The 21,949-nt window shown below is 44.3% G+C and overlaps 1 protein-coding gene across 1 annotated transcript in view; it reads left to right on the plus strand.

The window, feature by feature from the left end:
• Window positions 1-21,949, plus strand: part of Pde6b (phosphodiesterase 6B) — a 66,973-nt gene that overhangs the window by 14,139 nt on the left and 30,885 nt on the right. The window contains exon 3 of the mRNA XM_041632107.1: window positions 6,906-7,865. Coding sequence (XP_041488041.1) covers window positions 7,398-7,865 — 468 coding nt within the window. The 5' untranslated portion in view covers window positions 6,906-7,397. The remainder of the gene's footprint in view (window positions 1-6,905; window positions 7,866-21,949) is intronic.

Here is a 21,949-nt window from a genome sequence, read left to right on the forward strand (position 1 = left end):
ACATCCGGCTCCTGTACATGTCAATAGCTCTCATTCCTCTCTCATCAGATCTCTCTCTCTCTCTCTCTCTCTCTCTCTCTCTCTCTCTCTCTCTCACACACACACACACACACACACACACATACAGAGAGAGAGAGAGAGCTTTGTGCAGAATCCTTGGCTCTGTGTTCTGTGCTGTCTCCGCGGTGTGCCTGCTGGACCAAAGACATTAAGCATGCACATTGTATAGTAATAATCCCCTGCCTTCTTTCTTTGTTTCATTAACTTTGAGCTCCCCATTTCAATATCCCTACTCACACACTACTGGGATTCCAGCACTATTCTTTTTGTTTGGTTGGTTTCTTTTGTTTTGAGATTCCAGCACTAATCTTTTAACTGCTGTGCCATTTCTCTAGCCCCAAGGATGTCATGTTCCAGCACTAATCTTAAAGCCTGACAGTTCTCCTAACTTAAAGTGATATAAATCTTTTAAAATAGACGAGGAAAAGTACTTCTCTTACATCTGCAGAAAAGCAATAAAATTTGGATCAATAAATAGTTCTTACAGGTCTTCAGGGGCACATCTGTACACCCAAGTTTGTATAGCAGTATTCACAGCAGCCCAAATATCCATGGAAGGATAGGAGGAGAAAATGTGGCCCATCCACGTCATGGAATATTATTCAGTCTTGAAACAGGATGACACTCTGACACCTACTGCAGCCTGTATGTGAGGATATTATGCTGAGGGAACCAGACACAGAAGGACAAATATTTTGTGATGCTCCTAACATGAGGGCCCTCGAGTTATTGAGGTCATAGAAACAACGTCAAGGGCCAGGGAGAGGATGGGGAACGAGTGTTTGATGGGAACTTAGTTTCAGTCTAGAAGATGAGATGGCACTGTAGGCAGATGCTAACGACAGTAACATTCTTAACACCACCAAATCTTACACTTAAATATGATTAAAATTGTTGTTGTGTGTATTTTTGCCACAATAGTTTTTGTTTTAATTTCAAAAGGCAGTCCTTGTCCTCAAGGGTCAATTGGGTGTGTTGGAGAAGAGAGCAGAACCTTGCTGGAGGCCCCACAAGGGGGCTCCACTTCAAATGAATGAATTGCACTTTGTTCTCATTTGTGGGCTCACACTACAAAAGAAAACTGTATCAAAGATGCTGGAGTCGAGTCCTCTCAGATGCTCATTGACAGTCTTTGATGTTTCAAATGGACTTATTGTTGGCTTCGAGTTGAAATGGCCCACATGTTTTCTTAAAAATCCAAAACAAAACAGCAATAACAACACAATCCCACTGTATTCAGAGTCGCTAAACATACAGTGATCGTTGTAACTGCAAAACCTCTTAATTGCAAACTGGAGCAAGTCCTTCTTCTGCTCTGGTCCAGGTGCCTTCTGGATGATGGTGCCACAAGGCCTCATTCCAACACACAGGGTACTAAGAATTGTGTGTGAGCTTGAAGCCTCCAGTCTGTCCCCAGACCTTGGCTCCACCCTTTAGGGAAGGTGCACCCTTGGCCTCTGGTTCCATGCTGTGCTTGGTGGCATTTGCCATCATCTGCACAGATTACAGTATTGAGGTCTCTTAGTTCCTGGGCATCTGTTTCTTGGTTTGTGCTCATCCAAACTGAGGGCTTTGTTTTGACTTGCCTGTCTTCCCTGTTTACTGCTGCCAAAAATCGCCTATCCACGCCATGGGAATCTTGCAAGTGCCCTTCCCAGGCCTTCTGTACTAACTCAGGGTCCTTTCTGTACCTTTAAGGTCTCCACTGCAGAACGTTCTACTCTGTTTCCCAGGATGAGCTCTCTGTGCCAAGCCTGAGGAGCCCTGATGACGGCACAGACCTCAGTCATGCTGTCTAGTCGTAGGAGAATTCAGAAGCCCCTAAGGTGTTTACAGATACCCCCAAAACTTGAAGCCATTAGAGAATAAGAGACTTACAATTATTGGGCAACCTTCTTCAGGAACAGGGCATGGCCTAGCATGTTGGATGACCCCCAGCTCTGCTGAGTGCTATCCTGTTGTGCTTGACAAGACTGAGACCAAACAGGTTTCTCTACAAAAACCTGGGTCAAAACCCAGGAAACCAGGAAGTCAGACAATCTTGAGGATGACCCATGGCCATGCAGGGTCATCACCATGTCCATCACCTACCTAGATGAGGATCATCCCTACCAACCCACTGTCAGCCTCAGGGACCAACCTCAGCATCCACACCTCCTCCCTACCTGGGTTCTATGCAAAAGAATCACAGGAGGGCTACCTGTCCCTAGAGATGATGTTCCTCGTCTTCCTGAGACCTCTAGGACTTCTGCTCGTCAGAATAGAATGAACCCTCATGGGCCACCACCAGACATCTCTACTCTGCCTTAGCCATTGGCTTAGTGGGCAGTTTTGAACACATCCGTGGAATTCTATAATACACATCTGTTGACCCATTGGCCCCATGAGACACAGGGACAGTTTGTGAATGTTAAGTTGGAAATTCCAAATTCGTGGCCCAGAACTTCAGATAAAACAAAACAAATGAGGGCTGGAGAGATGGTTCAGCGGTTAAGAGCATTGCCTGCTCTTCCAAGGTCCTGAGTTCAATTCCCAGCAACCACATGGTGGCTCACAACCATCTGTAATGAGGTCTGGTGCCCTCTACTGGCCTTCAGGCATACACGCAGACAGAATATTGTATACATAATAAATAAATATTAAAAAAACAAATGAATAAATAATAAATGAATAAAGGGTTTCCACTGGGGAAACATGGAGCGGAAAAAAAGTAGACATGGGTGTGCACAAATAAGCTTCCATGTGCTAAAGTGGGTTCACACTGCCAGATGCCAAGGACCCCAGGCTGGCTCCTAAGCTCTGTCAGTACCTGGGCAGACAAAGGACCCAGAACTGGCAGTAAACATGCATTATACTTTTTGCCCTGTGTGATGCCTCCTCACCCACAGGCACATCCTAGCCACGCTCAGAAGGGAGATTCATCAGAGTGGCCTTCCTGGTGCCACCACCCTGTCCCGAGCCCTGCAGCTATGGGCTGGATATCAGCATCCAGGGCTGGCCTTCTGTGTCACTACTAGAAGTATGAAGCTGATCACAGGTCCTCTCTTTGCAAGAGGCAGGACCATGGGTGGACACTGCACCTGGGCTGCTAGCCAGCAATTTTCAGCTTCAGAATGTTGTTTCCAAAACAGCAGGCACAGGTCCTGCTTTCTCCATTTGGCCTAACATTATCTTCTGCCCAAGCGCTTGTTAGTGAAATGCCTCCTGCAGGGTCATCCCAGACCCTCCATCACGTAAAGGGCTGTCTTTTGTGGATCTCTGATAGTGACCCATCTTCTTTGGGTGTACAGTTGGTGCCTGCTATGTACCACGTCATTCCTCACTCAGAGAATATCTATGAAAGGTTGTTTGCTGTGGCATGGAGTGTTTGTTTAACTGTATAAAATGTGTTGCATTTGTTTGCTTTGCAGAATAATTGTTTAACTATGTAAAGATGTGTTATATTTGTTTGCTCTGCATTTGTTTAATTTTGTAAAGGTGTGTTGCTGTTTTACCTTGTCTGCCTAAGGCACCTGATTGGTCTAATAAAGAGCAGAATGGTCAATAGCTAGGAAGAAGAGGGATGCGTGGGGCTGGCAGACAGAGAAGAAAGGGGAGCCAGTGAGCCAGCCAGCAGGGTGGGGGTGGGGTGACCAGCCAACCACACACAGAGGAAGCAGGAAAGCAGGCTGGGCAGTATGTGGATGAGGTAAACAAGCCCTGGGACAGCACACAGATGAACAGAAATGGGTTAATTTAAGTTAAAATTTTTAAAAAGCTAGCTAGAAACAAGCCTAAGCTAAGGCTGATGTAGTAATAAGAGCGGCGGGCCTGCGTCCCCAACACCCCAGCCACCTGCTCGGCTAGCTTATGCCCGAAATAAGCTACTGTATTGTGTATTGTGTGTAAACAACACACAAACTGTATTCATTTAAATCACTGCTTGGCCCATTTCTATCTAGCCTCTTCTAAGCTAATTCTCACATATTAATTTAGCCCATTTCTAATCATCTGTGTTGCGCCCCTAGGTGCGCTTACCGGGAAGATTCTAGCCTATGTCCATCCTGGGTCAGAGCTTCATAGCGTGCGTCTGCCCAGGAGCCAGGAGCATGGCGTCTCTCTCAGGCGTCTGCTCCCGAGAGCAGAGCTGTCGAGTCTGAGCTCACTTCCTCTTCCTCCCAGCGTTCTGTTCTGTTTACTCCTCCCACCTATCCTCTAACCAATAAAATGGGCCAAGGCAGTTCCTTTATTAGCCAATGACCTTCCTCCATCAGGCTGAGCATTCATACGTAATAATAAGTCTCTGTGTCATGATTTGGGGACTGGTGGTCCAAGAAAACCTGCTACAGTCATTGTTAGCTGGGAAAATAAAATACGAAGTCTGAACTAAGCCGGACATGAAGACTCATGCCTTTAATCCCAGCCCTCAGTAGACAGAGATGGGTGTCTTGAGTTGGAGACCACCCTGGTCTACACAGCAAGACTATTGTCTCAAAGAGAAACCTAGCTGAGGGTCTGCCCATCTTGTTCCCACAGAAGGCCTACGTGTTTGATCTGCCCCACATTTTCCTGCCTGTGGTCTTTCTTATGCTGCTCCCAGCATCTCATTTTGAGATGCGTATATCTGTTTCTCTACATGATGGGACTCTGGTAGTGAGCTCTAATTTCTCCCCACTTCTATCTCTTGCCATTTTTTTCCTGACTGGTTAATTTTAATTCCAGAACATACTGCTCCTTGTCTAATTGTATCCTTTCCACAATTTGGTACAAGAAGCCAGATTCTCTTCCCGTAACAGCTGGTGATGACACATTCCTGTTCTAAATGACTCCCAGGATGTGTGACTCATTTTTAAATTCCACTTTATGATGAGGCAAAATTAATAGGAGACCGGTAAATGGAACAATCCCATTTTTCCTTAACCACCCCCCAGTTGCTATAGAGACGTCACCTGGTGAGTCCAATGGTCCCTGAGCATGCTTGTCTCTCACAGGTGCAGCTTGCAGGTGTACCTCATGGAGCGCTTCTCGCAGATCTGTCTCACAAGGGCATCTCACAGGAGCTTCCTACCGGCTCCCTCACAGTTATGCATCACAAAGATGTGCTACAGATGTTTCCAGGTGTGCCCCACAGGTCTATGTTTATGAGTTTGTTGAGTCCACCCCAATCAAAGACCCCAAGGCACTTCTAGTAGTTGTTTAAGAATGTGAGGGGGACTGAGACTATCAGTACAGTGCATTGCCTTGAGACATTTATACAGAGTTCTTATCAACATGAACTTAGGGCTCCTCTGGGGATTGCTGAGTTCTGGACACCCCTAAGCCAGTATGCCTACAGGCTCCATGTTGGATGCATTAGGGTCAGAGTGAATGAACTCTGAGCTAAACTTGTCCTGTGACCTCTGCCCCTGCCTGTAGTTTCCCCTGTGGTTTGCAAACCTGTATGACTTCCTCGTGATGTTGCAACAGGATGATGGGTCTCCAAGTGGAACAAGGTGACATTGTGGACATTTCTGTCTCATCCAGCCACGATAACATGCCGTGCCTCTTCCAAGCCATTCCAGGACCAAGCCAAGCAGGTGACCTGCCGCCCTGAGTCTAAACCTCAGCACTACAGCATTTGCCCACACACCTGTCCCTGTCCCAAAGTTCTTCCCCTGAGTCCCCAGTCAGAACGCACTATTTTTAGGGAAAGAGAGAGACCTACAAGCAGATTCCTGAAAGGAAACTGTACATGACTCAGCAGAGGCAAGAATTTGTGGGTGCAGGGCCCCATTACGTTTAGCTAAGCCCAGTGTACACACACAGCTGTGCAGTTAGTCAACCTCCCTTGCCTGGGAAACTGCAGGTGCCAGCACAAAGCCAGAGTTCTATGCTGAGAAATCATTAAACACGTGTACACCAAACATACACCTTGTTAGATGATAAGAAAAGTCAAAATTACAAGCAAACCCTTTCCTGGTGGAAAGTTTAGTGATACATGGAAGAGGCAAAATGAAGGCACTCGGGAGTAGTCCCCAGAGTGTTATTTCTGCTCTCACCCGGAACAAGGCCCAGAGTTCTTGCAATTAATGCATCCTGCATTCTCATCTTTGAGGTCAGGTTGGATGCTCTAGGCCAGCTCACACAATGGGCAGAGTCCTGCATCTTTGGACATCCCTCTGCCCATCAGCATCACATGTTCTCATGCCCAGGTATGCACACCTGTGTAAGGCACCCACGGACTCTGAAATACTCTTAGTGCTTAGCGCACGAGGCTGGCCAACAGCAGAGCATCTGGAAACCAGAACTGAATTTCTGAGAAATTCTTTTTATCATCTCCATGACTAACTACACCAACACCAGGAGATCTACTGACAACTGAATGCACTCACCCTCCCCTGATACACAGGTTTTCCGGTCCATAAAACAGTGCTTACAATGTAGCAGTGAGTGGATAACAGGGCAAGAATCTAGCAACACAAACAAATATGCCTGAAAACTAAGCTTCTAAATTCAGGAAAGTAGAAAACACTTTCACCCATCTAGCTCACACAACACTCTGGGTAATTCTACTATATTGCATAAACTTTATGAACCCTGAGTTCAGGGAGGAGGTAGTCCAGAATCAAGACAGAGTTTCTGGAGAGGACATGTGCGCCCAGGGGCCTGTTGACCGGTGACATCGAAAAGGAAAGTCCTGAATTTATAGACGGCAGCTGTTCAGCTTGAGCCCTCCTGCCTGTGGCAGCCACATGGATACAGAGTGATGTTACGTCAAATCTGTGTCCTCCATAGCAGGTACAGACCAAGAAAAGAAATGAGAGCTACTTCTAACAAAGGATTCTGGGGACAGTTGCCTGAAATCCATGTATCTATCTTTCTTCCAGGCATGGACCCCTCCTTGCCCTCTCTGCCTCAGAAGTCAACTGCAACGCTGGAAAGCCATTGCTCATCCCCCCACCCCCACCCCACGGCAGGGTACCTGAGCTTAGGAGGAGCAAGGACGTCCAGTTGGACCAACCCAAACCCTTCCGCAGCTCCTCAAGCAAAGAGGATCATATTCTGTGTTTGTGAAATTATCTAGTTTGGGACCTGTTTCCCCAGAAGTGAGTTGTCTTCCCTTTACAGCGCCTAATTTCTGAAACAGACAGGAAGCCCTGCCCCTAGTTTTATCCAAAATCCCAATTTTAAATATCCAGTTTTTGCACGGGAACTGTGACTGCTGAACCTCTGAGAAGAGTGAGGACGGGCCGCCTATGAGTCAGCCGTCTCCCCTGGGCTCTCTAATCATCACTAAGAAAGACTTTGCTGACATCAGTGTTTGCAGATCCATGCGGACCTGGGAGTGGTGAAAGCCCTGGGACAGCAGTAGGGGCACCATGAGCCTCAGTGAGGACCAGGTACGTAGCTTCCTAGATGGGAACCCCGCTTTTGCCCACCAATACTTTGGGAAGAAGCTGAGCCCTGAAAATGTGGCAGCGGCCTGTGAAGATGACTCGCTGGTGGACTGCAGCAGCCTGCGGGAGCTGTGCCAGGTGGAAGAGAGTACAGCACTGTTTGAACTGGTGCAGGACATGCAAGAGAATGTCAATATGGAGCGTGTCGTCTTCAAGGTCCTGCGACGCCTCTGCACCATCCTGCATGCTGACCGCTGCAGCCTCTTTATGTACCGCCAGCGCAATGGCGTAGCCGAACTTGCCACACGGCTCTTCAGTGTGCAGTCAGATAGCCTCCTGGAGGACTGCCTGGTGCCCCCTGACTCTGAGATCGTATTCCCATTGGACATTGGGATTGTGGGCCATGTGGCTCAGACCAAGAAGATGGTGAACGTGCAGGATGTGGCAGAGGTGGGTGTTCTCCAGCCAGGGTGCAGACGCATGCTCTGCCTCAGCATCCAGAGATTTCTCGAGGACTTCAGGTCCAGAGCCAAGGTTCTCGAGGCTCACCCTTCCATGCCCCATCTGGTCACAGTGCCTAGCCTCCTGTCTTTCCCTTCCAGGACCTAGTTTTTCACATCCCCAGTTTAAAGAAAAAAAAAAAGGAACTCAAAGAGAGCTTTAAAAGGTTTCCCCTCCCCTTCTGGGTGTGGAACATTCACACAGCTACTAATTGTCTCAGAAATACTATTTAAGAGACGTTCTTTTTTTTTTTAAATTTATTTATTTATTAAGGATTTCTGCCTCGTCCCCACAACCGCTTCCCATTTCCCTCCCCCTCCCCCGATCAAGTCCCCCTCCCTCATCTGCTCGAAGAGCAATCAGGGTTCCCTGACCTGTGGGAAGCCCAAGGACTGCCCACCTCTATCCAGGTCTCGTAAGGTGAGCATTCAAACTGCCTAGGCTCCCACAAAGCCATTAAGAGACGTTCTTGTGGAGGCTTCTCAGACGCAGTCTCTGGCCTTGCCAAGGCTTCTGTATCTGGGGGTCCAAAGTCAGGCCTCTATGCATGGTAAGCATGGTGAGGACCGAGGGTAGCCTCATTGATCATCAGGGGTGAAGAGTCTTCCCTGGAGGACTATAGTTGTCTGCATGGGTCTCTGAATGGGTCAGACTAGGGCTGGTATAGAAACTAACATCCAATCATGGCAGAAGCAGCTTCACCCACAAAGGGAGGGACCACACTGGTCCTGGAGGCAGAGATCTGGGGTCCAGGAGAGGGTGGGAATGGAGCTATAGGAGATTCCCAGGCTGGAATGGAAACGGTCTTATTGACAGGGTCTTCATGGAGGCTGCTGGCCTGTGGCAGGTATAACCAGGACAGAGCTCCTATAGGTGGATCTGGGATGCTGAGTGAGGTGCCCACTAGATAATAGCATGACAACTGCAGGGAGGGCTCAGAGAAGGGCCAAAAAGTAAATTCCAGGGATTAGGGAGCTTCACGGAAGGGTTGGGGGACAGATTCCCTCTCCCTGCCTGTTCCCCTCGTGGTTTTCTCCCTTTCTTCCTCAAGGGACCCAGGAAACCCCAGCACCTGCTGCACAGGTCAACCACACCTAGTTTGGAATCCCAGAGCGGGGGAAGGTCCCCTCCAAGACCGATCCCCAGGGACAGGCACTACCCTCACTCCCCGCCATGGAAGGCTGGGCAGGAAGGTGTTGCAATCCTCTTACGTTTATCTTTTATAAACAGGCAGCCACCAGCGACCTGAATCTGCGGGATTATCTTGGTCTTCACTTTGCTTTCTTTTAAAGAAATGGGTCATCCATGAGCTGAATAGAGCATGAACTACCAACAAAGCAAGAAATTTGGTGTATAGGGCTGGGATAGGATATTGATATTCTAGGGCTTATTATCTACCCCTCCCTCCTCATGTCTCACCTTTCCCTGCCTCTGTCCACTTTTCCTCCTTCATTCTTGCATTCATCCCCATCTCCCATCTCCTTCCTCTGTCCTCCCACTTCAGCATTGCTCCCATAGAGCCCGGAGTCCGGCACAGGCTCCTTCCTTCCTACTGCCCCCATCCACCTCAGAGGAATGGTGTTGCTCTGTGGGTCAGTTCAAGTTTCAGGGCTGTCCTAAATCCTATACCCACACTACCCATGTCCTACAGCCCCTCTCCAGTGTTTCTGGTCACTTGTGTGGCCTAAAGATACGTCCTTGGTAGGATGGTGGCAGGGACACCATACCTTCTAGTGTGATGCTTCTGTAAACTTCAGCTTGTGCTGATTTGTACTGATCCCAGACTGGAGGAAAAGAAATAATAATCAAAGTCAGCAAAATCCAGATTTCCATTAGCTGCATCAGGTCGCTCTTCGTTGCTAAGGATGGGATTCTGGGTTCACATACTGGTTTTCAGCAAAAACACGGAGACAGACAGCACGCAATCTCTGTAACAAATTCAATGGTGAACCACATGGTGGACCTTTATGGGTTATAGTTGCTCCATAGTGTGGAATACACAACACAGGACTGATACAACACATACTTGTATCCAATCTTTGCTGGTGAAATGATGTCTACTTCATCACATAGTTGAAACGGTTAAACCAGACTGCTACTAAACATAGACTCAACCATGAGCACAACTGGTATACCATGAGTACAGGAAGATCTGGAGCACCCAAGGACCATCAGAAAAGGTATATGACCAGTTCATGACGGCCATGAGCACAGGTGGACCATGAGCACAGGTGGACCACGAGCACTGGTGAACCGTGAGCACAGGTGGACCATGAGCACAGGTGGACCACAAGCACAGGTGGACCACGAGCGTAGGTGTATATAAATATAAATACTTGATTGGTACAGCTATACCATGAGCACAGGTAGACCATGGTCATAAAACAGAACACAGGTAAACTCTGCTTAGAGCAAGTGTTAGCAAGTATGGGGAACTGGATCCCTGAGCTATGAGTGTCCATGTTCCTGGCACTGAGGGTGTCAGACTGCTCATGGTTCTGATGTGATGTCTATCTCTGAAGCCTCATATTCCTGCTTACTTCTAATTAGCAGCACGTCCTAGGATGTGGCTCTGAGGAGGAAGAAGTCTTCTTGAGGCTCTGTTCACATATCTAGCCAGGGAACCTACCTCTGAGTAGAGAACCTGAATCCATGGCCTGAGACTTTTTGCCCCAGGACCCTATAACTGCATATGATTGTCACAGCCTCCCCCAAGAACAGAGGCTAAAAAACTTGAATAATAGATATTCCATTAGGTCTCAGGGTCATCATATTATTTCTGGTAACCAACTTAGAAATAAATAAGGTCTCCAAAACCATACATCCAAGAGCCCATAAAGCTCAGAAGGTAGATGCTGGGTTCTCTGTCTTCTCCTCAACATGTCAGAATCCAACAAAACAGCATGATCAGCTGCCCTGCCTGTCTTCTGGAGAAGCCTGTTAGCAGGAAGGAGGCCAGGGTTGCATACATGATGTCAAACCAACATACAAATGGAGAGACATTCACCAAAGAGAAATGATATTTATTAGACAACAACAAGTCATTGCAATGGGAAATCATATGTCTTAGAAAGCTATTAATATAGTCAAGGAAGTTAAGATAAGGGGTAGATTTCAAAGACAAAAGAGAAAAAAATCATAAACTTCTCCATACAAAGTTCATTGGTGTTAGGGATCAAAGGCAAGAGTTGGCAGCAGCTCACTGGCAGAGGTACCCATGCTGGACAGGTGTTTTGTTTAGAATGTCTCAAATGAATTTTTTCAGTCTTAGGGACTATTAGAGATACACTTTGGGTTGGTATGATGGTGCATGCCTTTAACCCTAGAACTGTGGAGGCAGAGGCAGGCAGATCTCTCTCTGTGAATTAGTAGCCAGTCTGGTTTCAAGCTAGCCAGGGTTATATAGTAATACCTTGTCAAAACAATAAAGAATAAACTTTGCTATAGAAATCTATGAATACATTGGAAATGGAAATCATGGCAGAAGAAATATCTCTGGGGTCTTTGGAAAGTACTTAATAAAGTGTTGCCTCAGAGAAACAACCACGAGTGCCCCCCCCCATGTCCCTTCATCACCTTCTGAATCCAATTATTTATTTCTAGGATCTGACTAGAATTTTTTAATCCTTTAATTATTAATTTTCATATTTCTCCCTTTGACCAAGAACATTCTTCAAAGTCATTGTTGACCAATTAACTTGCAACTAACATTGTATCAGTGCTGCTGAGAGGGCCCTGTACTGATTGGCTGGGTGTGTGAACGGGTTGCTTAGCTGTGGAGGAAAAGAGAAGGACAGCTGGAAATTAGTGTCAAGACAATTTCAGTCATAGTTAGCCAACAGGTAGCCAGAAGGTAAAGCTCTCAGGACTGATCCCCGCATTTTATCACTAAGCTTCATCTCGTCAGGTGCTGGCTATCATTTCAAGGCACTGGGACAACTGTCATTTTGTTAGGAGATGAACTTCTAGCCACCCTTGGCAAATTGCAGGTACAATTTTTTAAAGAAGCAATACAAAGTATTGTTAACAATAATACAGCATTTTCAGTGTTCATGTTGTTTTATGGAGAATGGTTTATCAATTTCCTTCCTTCTTCCCTCCCTCCCTCCCTCTCTCTCTCTCTTTTCCTTTCTTTCTTTCTTTCTTTCTTTCTTGTTTTTTTTGACAGGGTTTCTCTGTATAGCCCTGGCTGTCCTGAACCTTGCTCTCTAGCCCAGGCTGGCGTTCAACTGCCTCTGCCTCCCAAGTCCTGGAATCGAAGGTATACACCACCACTGCCTGGCAATTTTTTAGTAAAATAAAATATAATAAGATAAAGCAAATAGAAATAGGACAAAACAATCAACAAGAAAAGGAGTCAAAGGGAAAAACACAAGAAATGCATATAGATGCACACACACACATTTGCACACACAGGAATCCCATAAAAACACAAAACTGAAATCTATAATATATATGCAAAGGACCTTCAATATATGCTGGTCCAGAGCAAATTTACCACTTAACATCCCATAATTTAAAAAGACATCATTTAAAAAGTCCATTTGTGTAATTTTGAGTAAAAACTTGCCTTGGTGATGTTGCCAAAGTTACCCCCTGGATGGACAAAAGGGCTTCTTGGCTCAGATTCTGTCAGATTAGCCAAACTGACTATTGGCTATATATTCCTAATATCATCATTGTTCTCACGAGCAAGGAAAGATTGAAGGATCAGAGTCTTATGATACAGTCTTATTCTGACTTGTTTTTCATCCTCTTTCTGCCATTTCTGCCTTTGTCTGTACTATGAGACCATTTTAAAGACTTTCTATATTTGAAATTTACATCAAGTTATCCAGTTCATAGAGCTTTAGGAAAGAGAAATTATTGACCTTAATAATTGAAAGCTGTATCAAGACATAAGGGAAAACAAAAAGAATTTAGAATCTAGTCTAATCTATAGATTGACAAAATAATCAGAAGGCAGTTATTGTATAATCACAGACATTTAATTTTTAGTTGTAACTCTCTTAATTATACTCATATTTTTTTCAAAAGGACTTGTTATGTGAGTTTTATCAAATTTGCCTAATCCAGCCTTAATATGAGGGATGTGCCCAGTTTTATTGTAACTTGGTATGCCATGTTTGATATCCCGGGGCAGGGGGGTGTGCCCTTTTCTGAAGGGAAAAGAGGAAGGATGGATCTGATAGAGAGGGGAGGTGGCAGGGGTGAGGGAATGGGAGACTGGGAGGAGAGGGGGGAGGAGAAACTGCATACAGAATGTGACATATGAGAGGATACTTTTTTTAAAAAATTGACAACACAAATACAACTACAAAAGTGATTTCTCATATAATAATCTCAGACCTAGGAACCTTGAAACAAGAAAGCCAAAGAAAAGCAGAACTAATCTCCTGGTCCCAGGCTTTCTACTTTAACTTTTAATTGTAAAGACAAGGTCCTCAAAACCTGTGTACAACTTAAAATATGTCATTCAGTTTGAAGGCAACTTCTTTTGCGTGGGGGGGAGAGTTTATTTATTATATTTTTTTATTTAAAAATTTTTTCATTTTACATACCAACCCCAGTTCTCCCTCCCTCTCCTTCTCCTACCCCCCTCCACTTCCCACTTCCAATCCACTCCTCAGAGTGGGTAAGGCCTTCCTTTGGGAGTCAACAAAGTCTGGCCTACCAAGCTGAGGCGGGACCAAGGCCCTCCCCCCATATCAAGGCTGAGCAAGGAATCCCACCATAGGGAATGGGCTCCAAAAAGTCAGTTCATGCACCCAGTAGAAGTCCTGGCCCCACTGCCAGGCCCCCCTCTCTGAAACATGCCAAGCCACATAACTGTCACCCACACTTAGAGGGCCTAGCTTGGTTCCATGCAGGTTCCCCAGCCGTCAGTCCAGAGCTCCCACTAGCTCGGGCCAGCTGTCTCTGTGGTTTTCCCCATCATGGTCTTGACCCCCTCCCCCCTTGTTCATATGATCCCTGCTCCCTCTCTTCAGCTGAACTCCAGGAGCTCAGCCCAGTGCTTGGCTCTGGGTCACTGCATCTGCTTCCATCAGTTACTGCATGTAGGTTCTAGGATGACAGTTAGGGTAGCCACTACTCTGATTATAGGAGAAGGCCTGATCAGGCACCTAGATTGAATTTCCCTAGCACCAGGTTTCTCCCTAACCAATAATGGCTTCCTCTATCAAGTTATCTCTTTCACTGTTTTCCCCCATCGGTCCCACTCCCAACTCATGTTCCCCTCATGTTCCCATCCACCATCTCCTCCCTCCTCCCTCCCTTCCAGTTTTCCCAGGAGATCTTAGCTGTTTCGCTTCCTGGGCCCTCCATGTGTGTCCCTCTTAGGGTCCTCCTTTGCACCTAGCTTCTCTGGAGTTGTGGATTGTAGCCTGGTATCCTTTGCTTTGAGTCTAATATCCATTTATGATCTGGGTCTGGGTTACCTCACTCAGACTGTTTTTTTTCTAGTTCTATCCATTTGCCTGCAAATTTCAAGATATCATCGTTTTTTACTGCTGAGTAATACTTCATTGTGTAAATGTACCACATTTTCTTTATCCATTCTTCAGTTGAGGGGCATCTAGGTTCTTTGAAGGAAACTTCCATGAGAACACATTTTACTGATCCTCTGCAAAACAACCATGGGACCAGAAAAAACAGAAATAACTACAGATTTTAGAGAACCCAAGTAAGGAAAGGGAAATGCTTCCACCATTGCTTACAAAATTGTGTTTTGTCAAATTGCTATAAGTTCTAGAAAGCTTAAGCAAGTTTTCTTAAATCTAGAAAAATATCTAAGAGCTAACAATGTTTCAAATAAGACATAAAATCTGCTGGGCAGTGGGGGCGTGCACCTTTAGTCCCAGCACTTGAGAGGAAGAAGCAGGAGGATCTCTGAGTTTGAGACCAGCCTGGTCTACAGAGCAAGTTCCAGGACAGCCAGGGCTACACAGAGAAACCTTGTCTCAAAACAACAACAAACCTTGTTAAAAAGCTGTTTTCTTGTGTAATAGAAAACTCAATGAAGGTACAACACACACACACACACACACACACACACACACACACACCAAATTGTCTTCACAAAATATAGGACTTCTATTTCCTGGAGAAATTATGAAAAGGGAGAAAGCTCCTATGAAGTGGTTACATCTTGAGAACAGCCTAGACGTGTGATGGAAGGTGTGGGAACCAGTAGGTACTGGAGCAGTACATACAAACTACTTCCGTGCAGCACATGTGCACAACACGCTGTCGAGCATGCAAACCAAGATCAGAGCCTTGACCAGGGATGTGGATCTGGTTATTCCAAGTTCACACATACTAGAGAAAGCCCCAAAGGAAAACTGTCATTTTAGACCAGTAAAACAAACATTTTTAGCATCCAGCTACAGTAGCAGAGTCAGAATTGAGGCAGGAGGGGGCATGGGGAATCACCAGAGCTGACTGCAATGTTGAGAATCAGTCTCCATGTTAAAAACTTAAACAGAGTCAGGTGGTGGTGGTGCATGTCTTTAATCCCAGCACTCTGGAGGCAGAGGCAGGTGGATCTCTGTGAGTTCGAGGCCAGCCTGGTCTACAAGAGCTAGTTCCAGGACAGCTAGGGCTGTTACACAGAGAAACCCTGTATTGAAAAAGAAAAAACAAACAAACAAACAAATACAAAGCCAGACAAACAAACAACTTAAACAGAAACTTTAGGGCAGGTAGAAAATGGTTGAAATTTTTGTTTTGTTTTTAGTTAAATCTATTAACATTTTATTTGTTAGAAATTTATTCATTTATTTTTCTTTATTTTAATTAATATACTTATTTAACAGCATGGTCAGTTTCCTCTTCTCCTTTCCTCCCAGCCTCTCCTCCCCTACCTGTTCCCACCCCCCAATACATTCTTAAACAGAAATTGTTGAAATTTTAAGAAAACGATTCAGAACTGAAAATGAAGACTGCTTGAAAATTTGCACCAATGTTGGGGTTTTTTTTATTTGTTTTTGCTTTAACATTGTAAATTAGACTCTGGTTTTGTTTGTCTATCGATGTTGTGTTTTAGAGAAGGTATCAGTGTTTTAATGACAGCTCACCTGATGACATATGAGGTTCTAAGAGTTATCCTTTGGAAGCCTGTGGATTACTTTAGCCTTTAGTTCTGCTACAGAATTCTTTCTCACACAAAAAGCTCTTTTTTCTCTGGCAGCCTTTGCATGCAGAACTACATGTACCCAAGATTTTCTTTCACTCACTCTTTCACTAATTTCTACTGAACTAAAGAGCTAATCTATGAAATAAACTGTTTTAGCTGTCCGCCATGCACTCATTCTTCATGAGACTTTTAAAGACACTTTTTGTGTGTCTGCATCTGCATGCATGCACGAGTGGATGTTCACATATGCAAAAGGTGGAGATCGGAGGACAGCTTGTGGGAATCAGTGTCACCCTGTGGGTAGTCAGGCTTGTCACCGAGCCATCCCACCAGCCAAGGAGCTATTTTAGAATGCCCAGAAACACAGTTCCTTATACAGCAATAGATGGATTCGTATTAAGTTACTCAGAAATGACTCAGACATTGCATGAGTGTCAATTAATTCCATATACCATAATATAATTTTGAAATTACATTGAAAGTTCAAAACTAAGCATTCACTTACTTTCACCTAATTTATTTATTTTTAGCTATTAGGTCTAATTGCTTATGACAACTGAGATAGTCTAGAGTATATTTTTGTCTTTTTGTTTTCAATACATCCAGCACAGCATCTCCTTCTTTCACTCCTTCCAGTCTGTCCCCACCACCTTCCCTCAGATCCACTCCTCCTCCATTTCTGAGGATCATTTGTTATCTCCCAGTCAAAGAAATACCCTAAGCATTTCTTATTTTGTTGTACTTTGGTACTCAAGAACAATGGACATACATGTGTATTGTATGTACTTATTCTTGGTCACAATTCCATACCTGTGTGATCTTAAACATATAACAGAGAAAAAATCAGAGCTGTATTGTACTCAATGTTGACAACAGAAGATATATTAACTTTAATTAAGCCAATGATATCATATCAACTTTGTTTATCAAAAAACTGTACAGATACCTTCATAGTTTAAGGTTTCCTTCTGTGTCAAACCTACACAAAGTAGCAAAACCAGATGAACTCATACACTGACCACTCTGAAGACCTAATTTTTGTTTTACAAACAAATTTAAGTCAACTTATTTATCAAAGATTTATTTAAATCATGTGAATGAAAAAGCCTTTGGATTAATGTATTTTTAGCAAGCTTAGGTGTACTCGACTTATGAGCTTTTATTTACACCTAAGCCAATTAAAACTTCAGCTCTTATAAATCTAAGGAAGAAAGATATCAGGTTCACACACACACACACCATAATCACACGGAGAGAAATGAAATTCAAAGTCTTTTTTTAATTGGGAGCTGTGGAGGTTGCTGGATGAGGTAACTTGTGTCCTTTGATCACGTTTCCCTGTAACTCTTGGTACTATCAGGTTATATACTTTTTTGATCTTGATTGGGTAGAGTTAAGTTAAAGCTGCAAGTGATCAAGAGAAAAATAGATCACATGTTCCATGAGGAGTCCCCACTCCTAAATGACAACCCCAAAAGTGGAGTCGGTGAACTGCAGCTGATAAAGGATTGCTAGTTGGTGCTGGGCATGGTGGCACACATCTTTAACCCCCACACATAGGAGGCAGAAGTGTGCAGATTTCTTTGTGTTGAAGGCTAGTGTGTTCTACATAGTGAGTTTAGGTCAGTTTTTTCTAGCACCAATATCCTGTACAGCAAACAAATAGATGAGTGTCTGGGAGGCTGGGTTAGTAAATGAACGCAGGTAAATGGGTGAGGGATGAGTGGGTAGATGGATGAGTGACTGTACAGGTAAGCGAGGGGTGAGTGTGTGTGTGGGTGAGTGGATGTGTGGGTAGAAGAGTGAGCGGGTGGATGTGTAGGTTGATGGATGAGCAACTGTACAGCTCAGCGAGGCGTGAGTGTGTGTGTGAGTGAGTGGGTGTGTACGTAGAAGAGTGAGCGGGTGAGTGTGCCAGAGAGCTTCACTGGTGCCTGACTGGCCAGGGAGAAGCAGCAACATACCACTGTAGCCAGAACAGCAGAGCAGCAGGCACCGAAAGGCTCCAGGAAGGGCAAAGCTGAGCCATGGCACAAAAAAGCTCAGGGCAGAAATCAGAGTGATGGTTAGGGTCTCCAGCCATTTCTTCCCCCATCCTAACCAAAGAGATGAGAGCCCCTGATTCCATGTGCATAGTCTCACCCCCTCTCCTACTTACCAGCCCCCTAAATGTCACAGAAAATGTCCTCAGGCTTGGCCCAGGACATTATACACCCCTGTCCCTCCCCTGTAATAGCTTCTCACTAGGGGTTTCATTCAGTCATAGAATCAGACCAGGACTCAGCCCTGAGTCCAGGACATGCGAGGTTGAAATGGATCTGGACAAGATGGGCCCTAGTCTGAAAAGATGAAAGAGTAGGGGTTGGTATTGTAGTCAGTGATGGGGCACTTGCAAAAAGTCGTGGGCTTTGTCCCCAGCACTGCAAGTGCAGAGAAGCTTAGAGTTCCTGGAAAACACGGAGAGCATGGGCTCCACCACTGAAGTGTTCTGGAAGGCCTTCTCTGTAGCTCCACCACTGAAGTGATCTGGAAGGCCTTCTCTGTAGCTCCACCACTGAAGTGATCTGGAAGGCCTGCTCTGTAGCTCCACCACTGAAGTGATCTGGAAGGCCTTCTCTGTAGCTCCACCACTGAAGTGATCTGGAAGGCCTTCTCTGTAGCTGGCATCTTCTTTGAGCTATTCCCAGCTCCCAAATAAAGACACAGAGACATGTTATTAGTTGTGAATGCTCGGTCTTAGCTTAGGCTTGTCCCACTAGATCTTTTAACTTAATTTAGTCCGTTCCTATTCATCTATGTTTTGCCTCAAGGCTTTTTACCTTTCTTTCATTCTGTATGTTCTACTTTCCTATTTCCTTCATGTCCATCTGGCTAGCCTCTGGCGTCTCTTTTTCTTCCTATCTTCAGCCTAAATTCCTCACCTCCTATTTACTCTCGCTGCCCAGAAGTCCTACCTATACCTCCCCCTCACCATTGGCCATTCAGCTTTTTATTGGACCAACCAGGTGTCTTAGGTAGGCAAGGTAAAACAGCAACAAATCTTGAAAAGAATTAAACAAACGCATCACATCTTTACATAGTTTAACAAGTATTCCACAACAGAGCTCCGTGAGTGATGTTCTATGTATTTAACTGAAAAGATTCTACTGCCCAAGGTCCAGCACATCCCTGAGAAGATGTGGCTCAAGATCATGCTCCCTCATACAGCAAATATCCAGGGTGGATGGGAACAGCTCGGGGGTGCAGAATATAGCTTTATAACGGAGCGGTAATGAGCAAAGTTCATTTTAGGTCGCCCAGAGAAAGGCTGGAAAGTTTGACGGTTGCACCCTCTTTCTATGTGTCCTTCTTTGGAGGATTTCATCTGAAATAGTCTGGAGGAGTGCAGCAGCCATTTAAAGGGACAACAGTTTCCCCTGTATGCAAATCTGATTCACCCTATAAATTTCTCCCAGCTACCAAACGAAGCTAGGTTGAATGGGTCATGGCTTCAGGAGACCCAGAGATATCTGAGATAAAGGATACATGCAGATGGTTAGAGGGTCAGCAGAATAGGATGGGTCTCAGTCCAGACAACGAGCAGGGAGTAGTGAATCTTGAAGACGTCTTGCTGGTCAAGAAGAGTCCTAGAAGCCCACTCTGTGGTTCAGATGCATTTATAACTTGACAGTGAAGAGTTAAACCCCAAGTCTCCAGGACCCTGAGTGTCTACCACCTTTACACACTTCTGAGGCTATCAAAGATTCTGAGGAGATCCTGTGAAGGCGTAAGTCACAAACAATGCCACACCAATTCGGGGTTATGATTATTAGGGTGGTATTTATTTAAAGGGGAAAAAACTTACAGATCACTGTCCCAGGCAACAGCCCTCTACGCAACCAGGAAAGGAGTCTAGTCGCAGGCGGAGCAGGAAGTGAAGAGAGAGAGAAGAGGGAAGTGGCCGCTTTTTTAAAGGGAGAGAAACCACGCCCCAGTGGGCTGGTACCTCAGCGGTGATAGGCTGGAGGAGTGGGAGGACCTCCCGCAACACCTCCCCCTTTTGTTTAAATAAGAGAGTTCTAAACCTACTATGAAATTATATACAATAAGTACAAATATCCTATTCTAACTAGCTTAGGTCTTGTATAATAAATAACTTGGCCAAGTCATGAGAGAAAGTAACTACATTTATATAGTCTTCAACCCCATCGAAGATCTGAGAAGGGAAATAATGTTACCTGGGTAATTAGGAAGTTCAGTAAAACAACTTCCAAAACATGCAACAAATTACAGAGACAACTGGCTACCTGGGCAATCACCCAAAATCACGTTAGCAGCGTTGAAGCAACCAACTTTGGCTAAGGCCTAACATAACTGACATACCATTTTCAAAGGCAAGCAACTTTTCAAAACTATCTTACCCTGTCTTGGCAGGATATGACAGCCCTGTTTTATCCACTGATGCATGCTCTGTATCTTTGTCAGTCGTTGAGGTATGGGCATTTCTTTGCCCAAAGGCCAGTTCTGCCAAAAAGAAGGCTCCAGGTGGAGTGTCTTTGGTGCTCAACATTCTCTCGGGAATAGAGTGGTGTTGCCAGGAGCAATTGTGTCTCACTACCACAAAACTCTGAGTTAGATTAAAGGCCATTTTCTACAGCTCTTTGAAGAAGTTGAAGATTATCTATCTATACTGAGTATAATCTCTATATATCTAAAGAACCTGATTAGTCTATTATAAATGACAAACTTAGATGACTATTAGTCTATATAATTCTCAATATCTATCTAACTTAAAGACTAAGACAATAAACGACTGTGAAACAAATGAGGACAATGACCTCCAAATATAAACAATGTACAAATATACATTGCAGTAGGTAAATATATATCAATACACAATCATTATATAAGTATCTTAATCAGAGGTAGAAATGTACACTGCAATATGGTAAATATATACAATATATATATCAATACAATATATGTCAATACATAAAAAATGTTTTAAACAGAGGTAGAAACATGCATGCGTACAATAGTCAATATAATTTAACTTTGTATCAATATACAAGAATCTATACCAATGTATTTGTCTAAAAACAGTAACTCACAATTACAAATCTATTATCCCATCATCCCTCTTTTTTTTTTTTCAAAATGATCCCTGAGCGTATAAAATTCCTCCCCCAACCCTCAATCGTATACTAATTATAATCAACCCCTAAATGATGTCCCTAAACCCAAGGGCAAGTTTTACTGGGAAAGGGGACGTCGTCCTCTAGAATTACTTCCAGCTGTCATAGGGGCGACGTTCTTTCTGGGGGATCCTGTGAAAGTAAAATGATGGTTAAATTTCAAGATAATGTCTTTTAAAATTGCAAATAGTCTCTGAGTATTTTCGTGCAGGTCTGGCCAAAATGTTGTATAAGATGTGCACCATTTCAGCTAACCAAGTTGGAACTGTCTTGTGCAGCTGGTACCAAAAGCAGGTCTTGTAGTAGCGCTATCAGTATCATGACGTCATATCAACCAGGTGGAGTTGTTGTTATGGGGCCCCATCTTCTTCCTGGAAACTTCAAATGTCACTTCAGGAAAAACTCATTGTTCATTATGAAAAACTTAAACATTAATCATATAGACATATATAGACATATATATATATTCAATGAAAGACATGATAGATATATTCAATGAAAAGTTTGATAGATATGAAGAAAAGCAAAGATGTTTTCTAAACTCATATTTCTTTCTGTCCCATATCATGGCTCTTGATATGAGACAGAAACTCCAGAAACTCTGGGTTTTTCTCTTACTAACAGGCTTGGAATTGGAGAGGGACTGAGCCAGAGTCCAACTTCAAAACCAGCTTTATAAATTTAGAAATATGGTTTAATATTACTTACACAACCCATTCAGT

This window comes from Microtus oregoni, unplaced genomic scaffold (genome assembly GCF_018167655.1).
Source record: "Microtus oregoni isolate MIOR12 unplaced genomic scaffold, Mior012 000040F_ref0000088, whole genome shotgun sequence".
Classification (NCBI taxonomy): Eukaryota; Metazoa; Chordata; class Mammalia; order Rodentia; family Cricetidae; genus Microtus; species Microtus oregoni.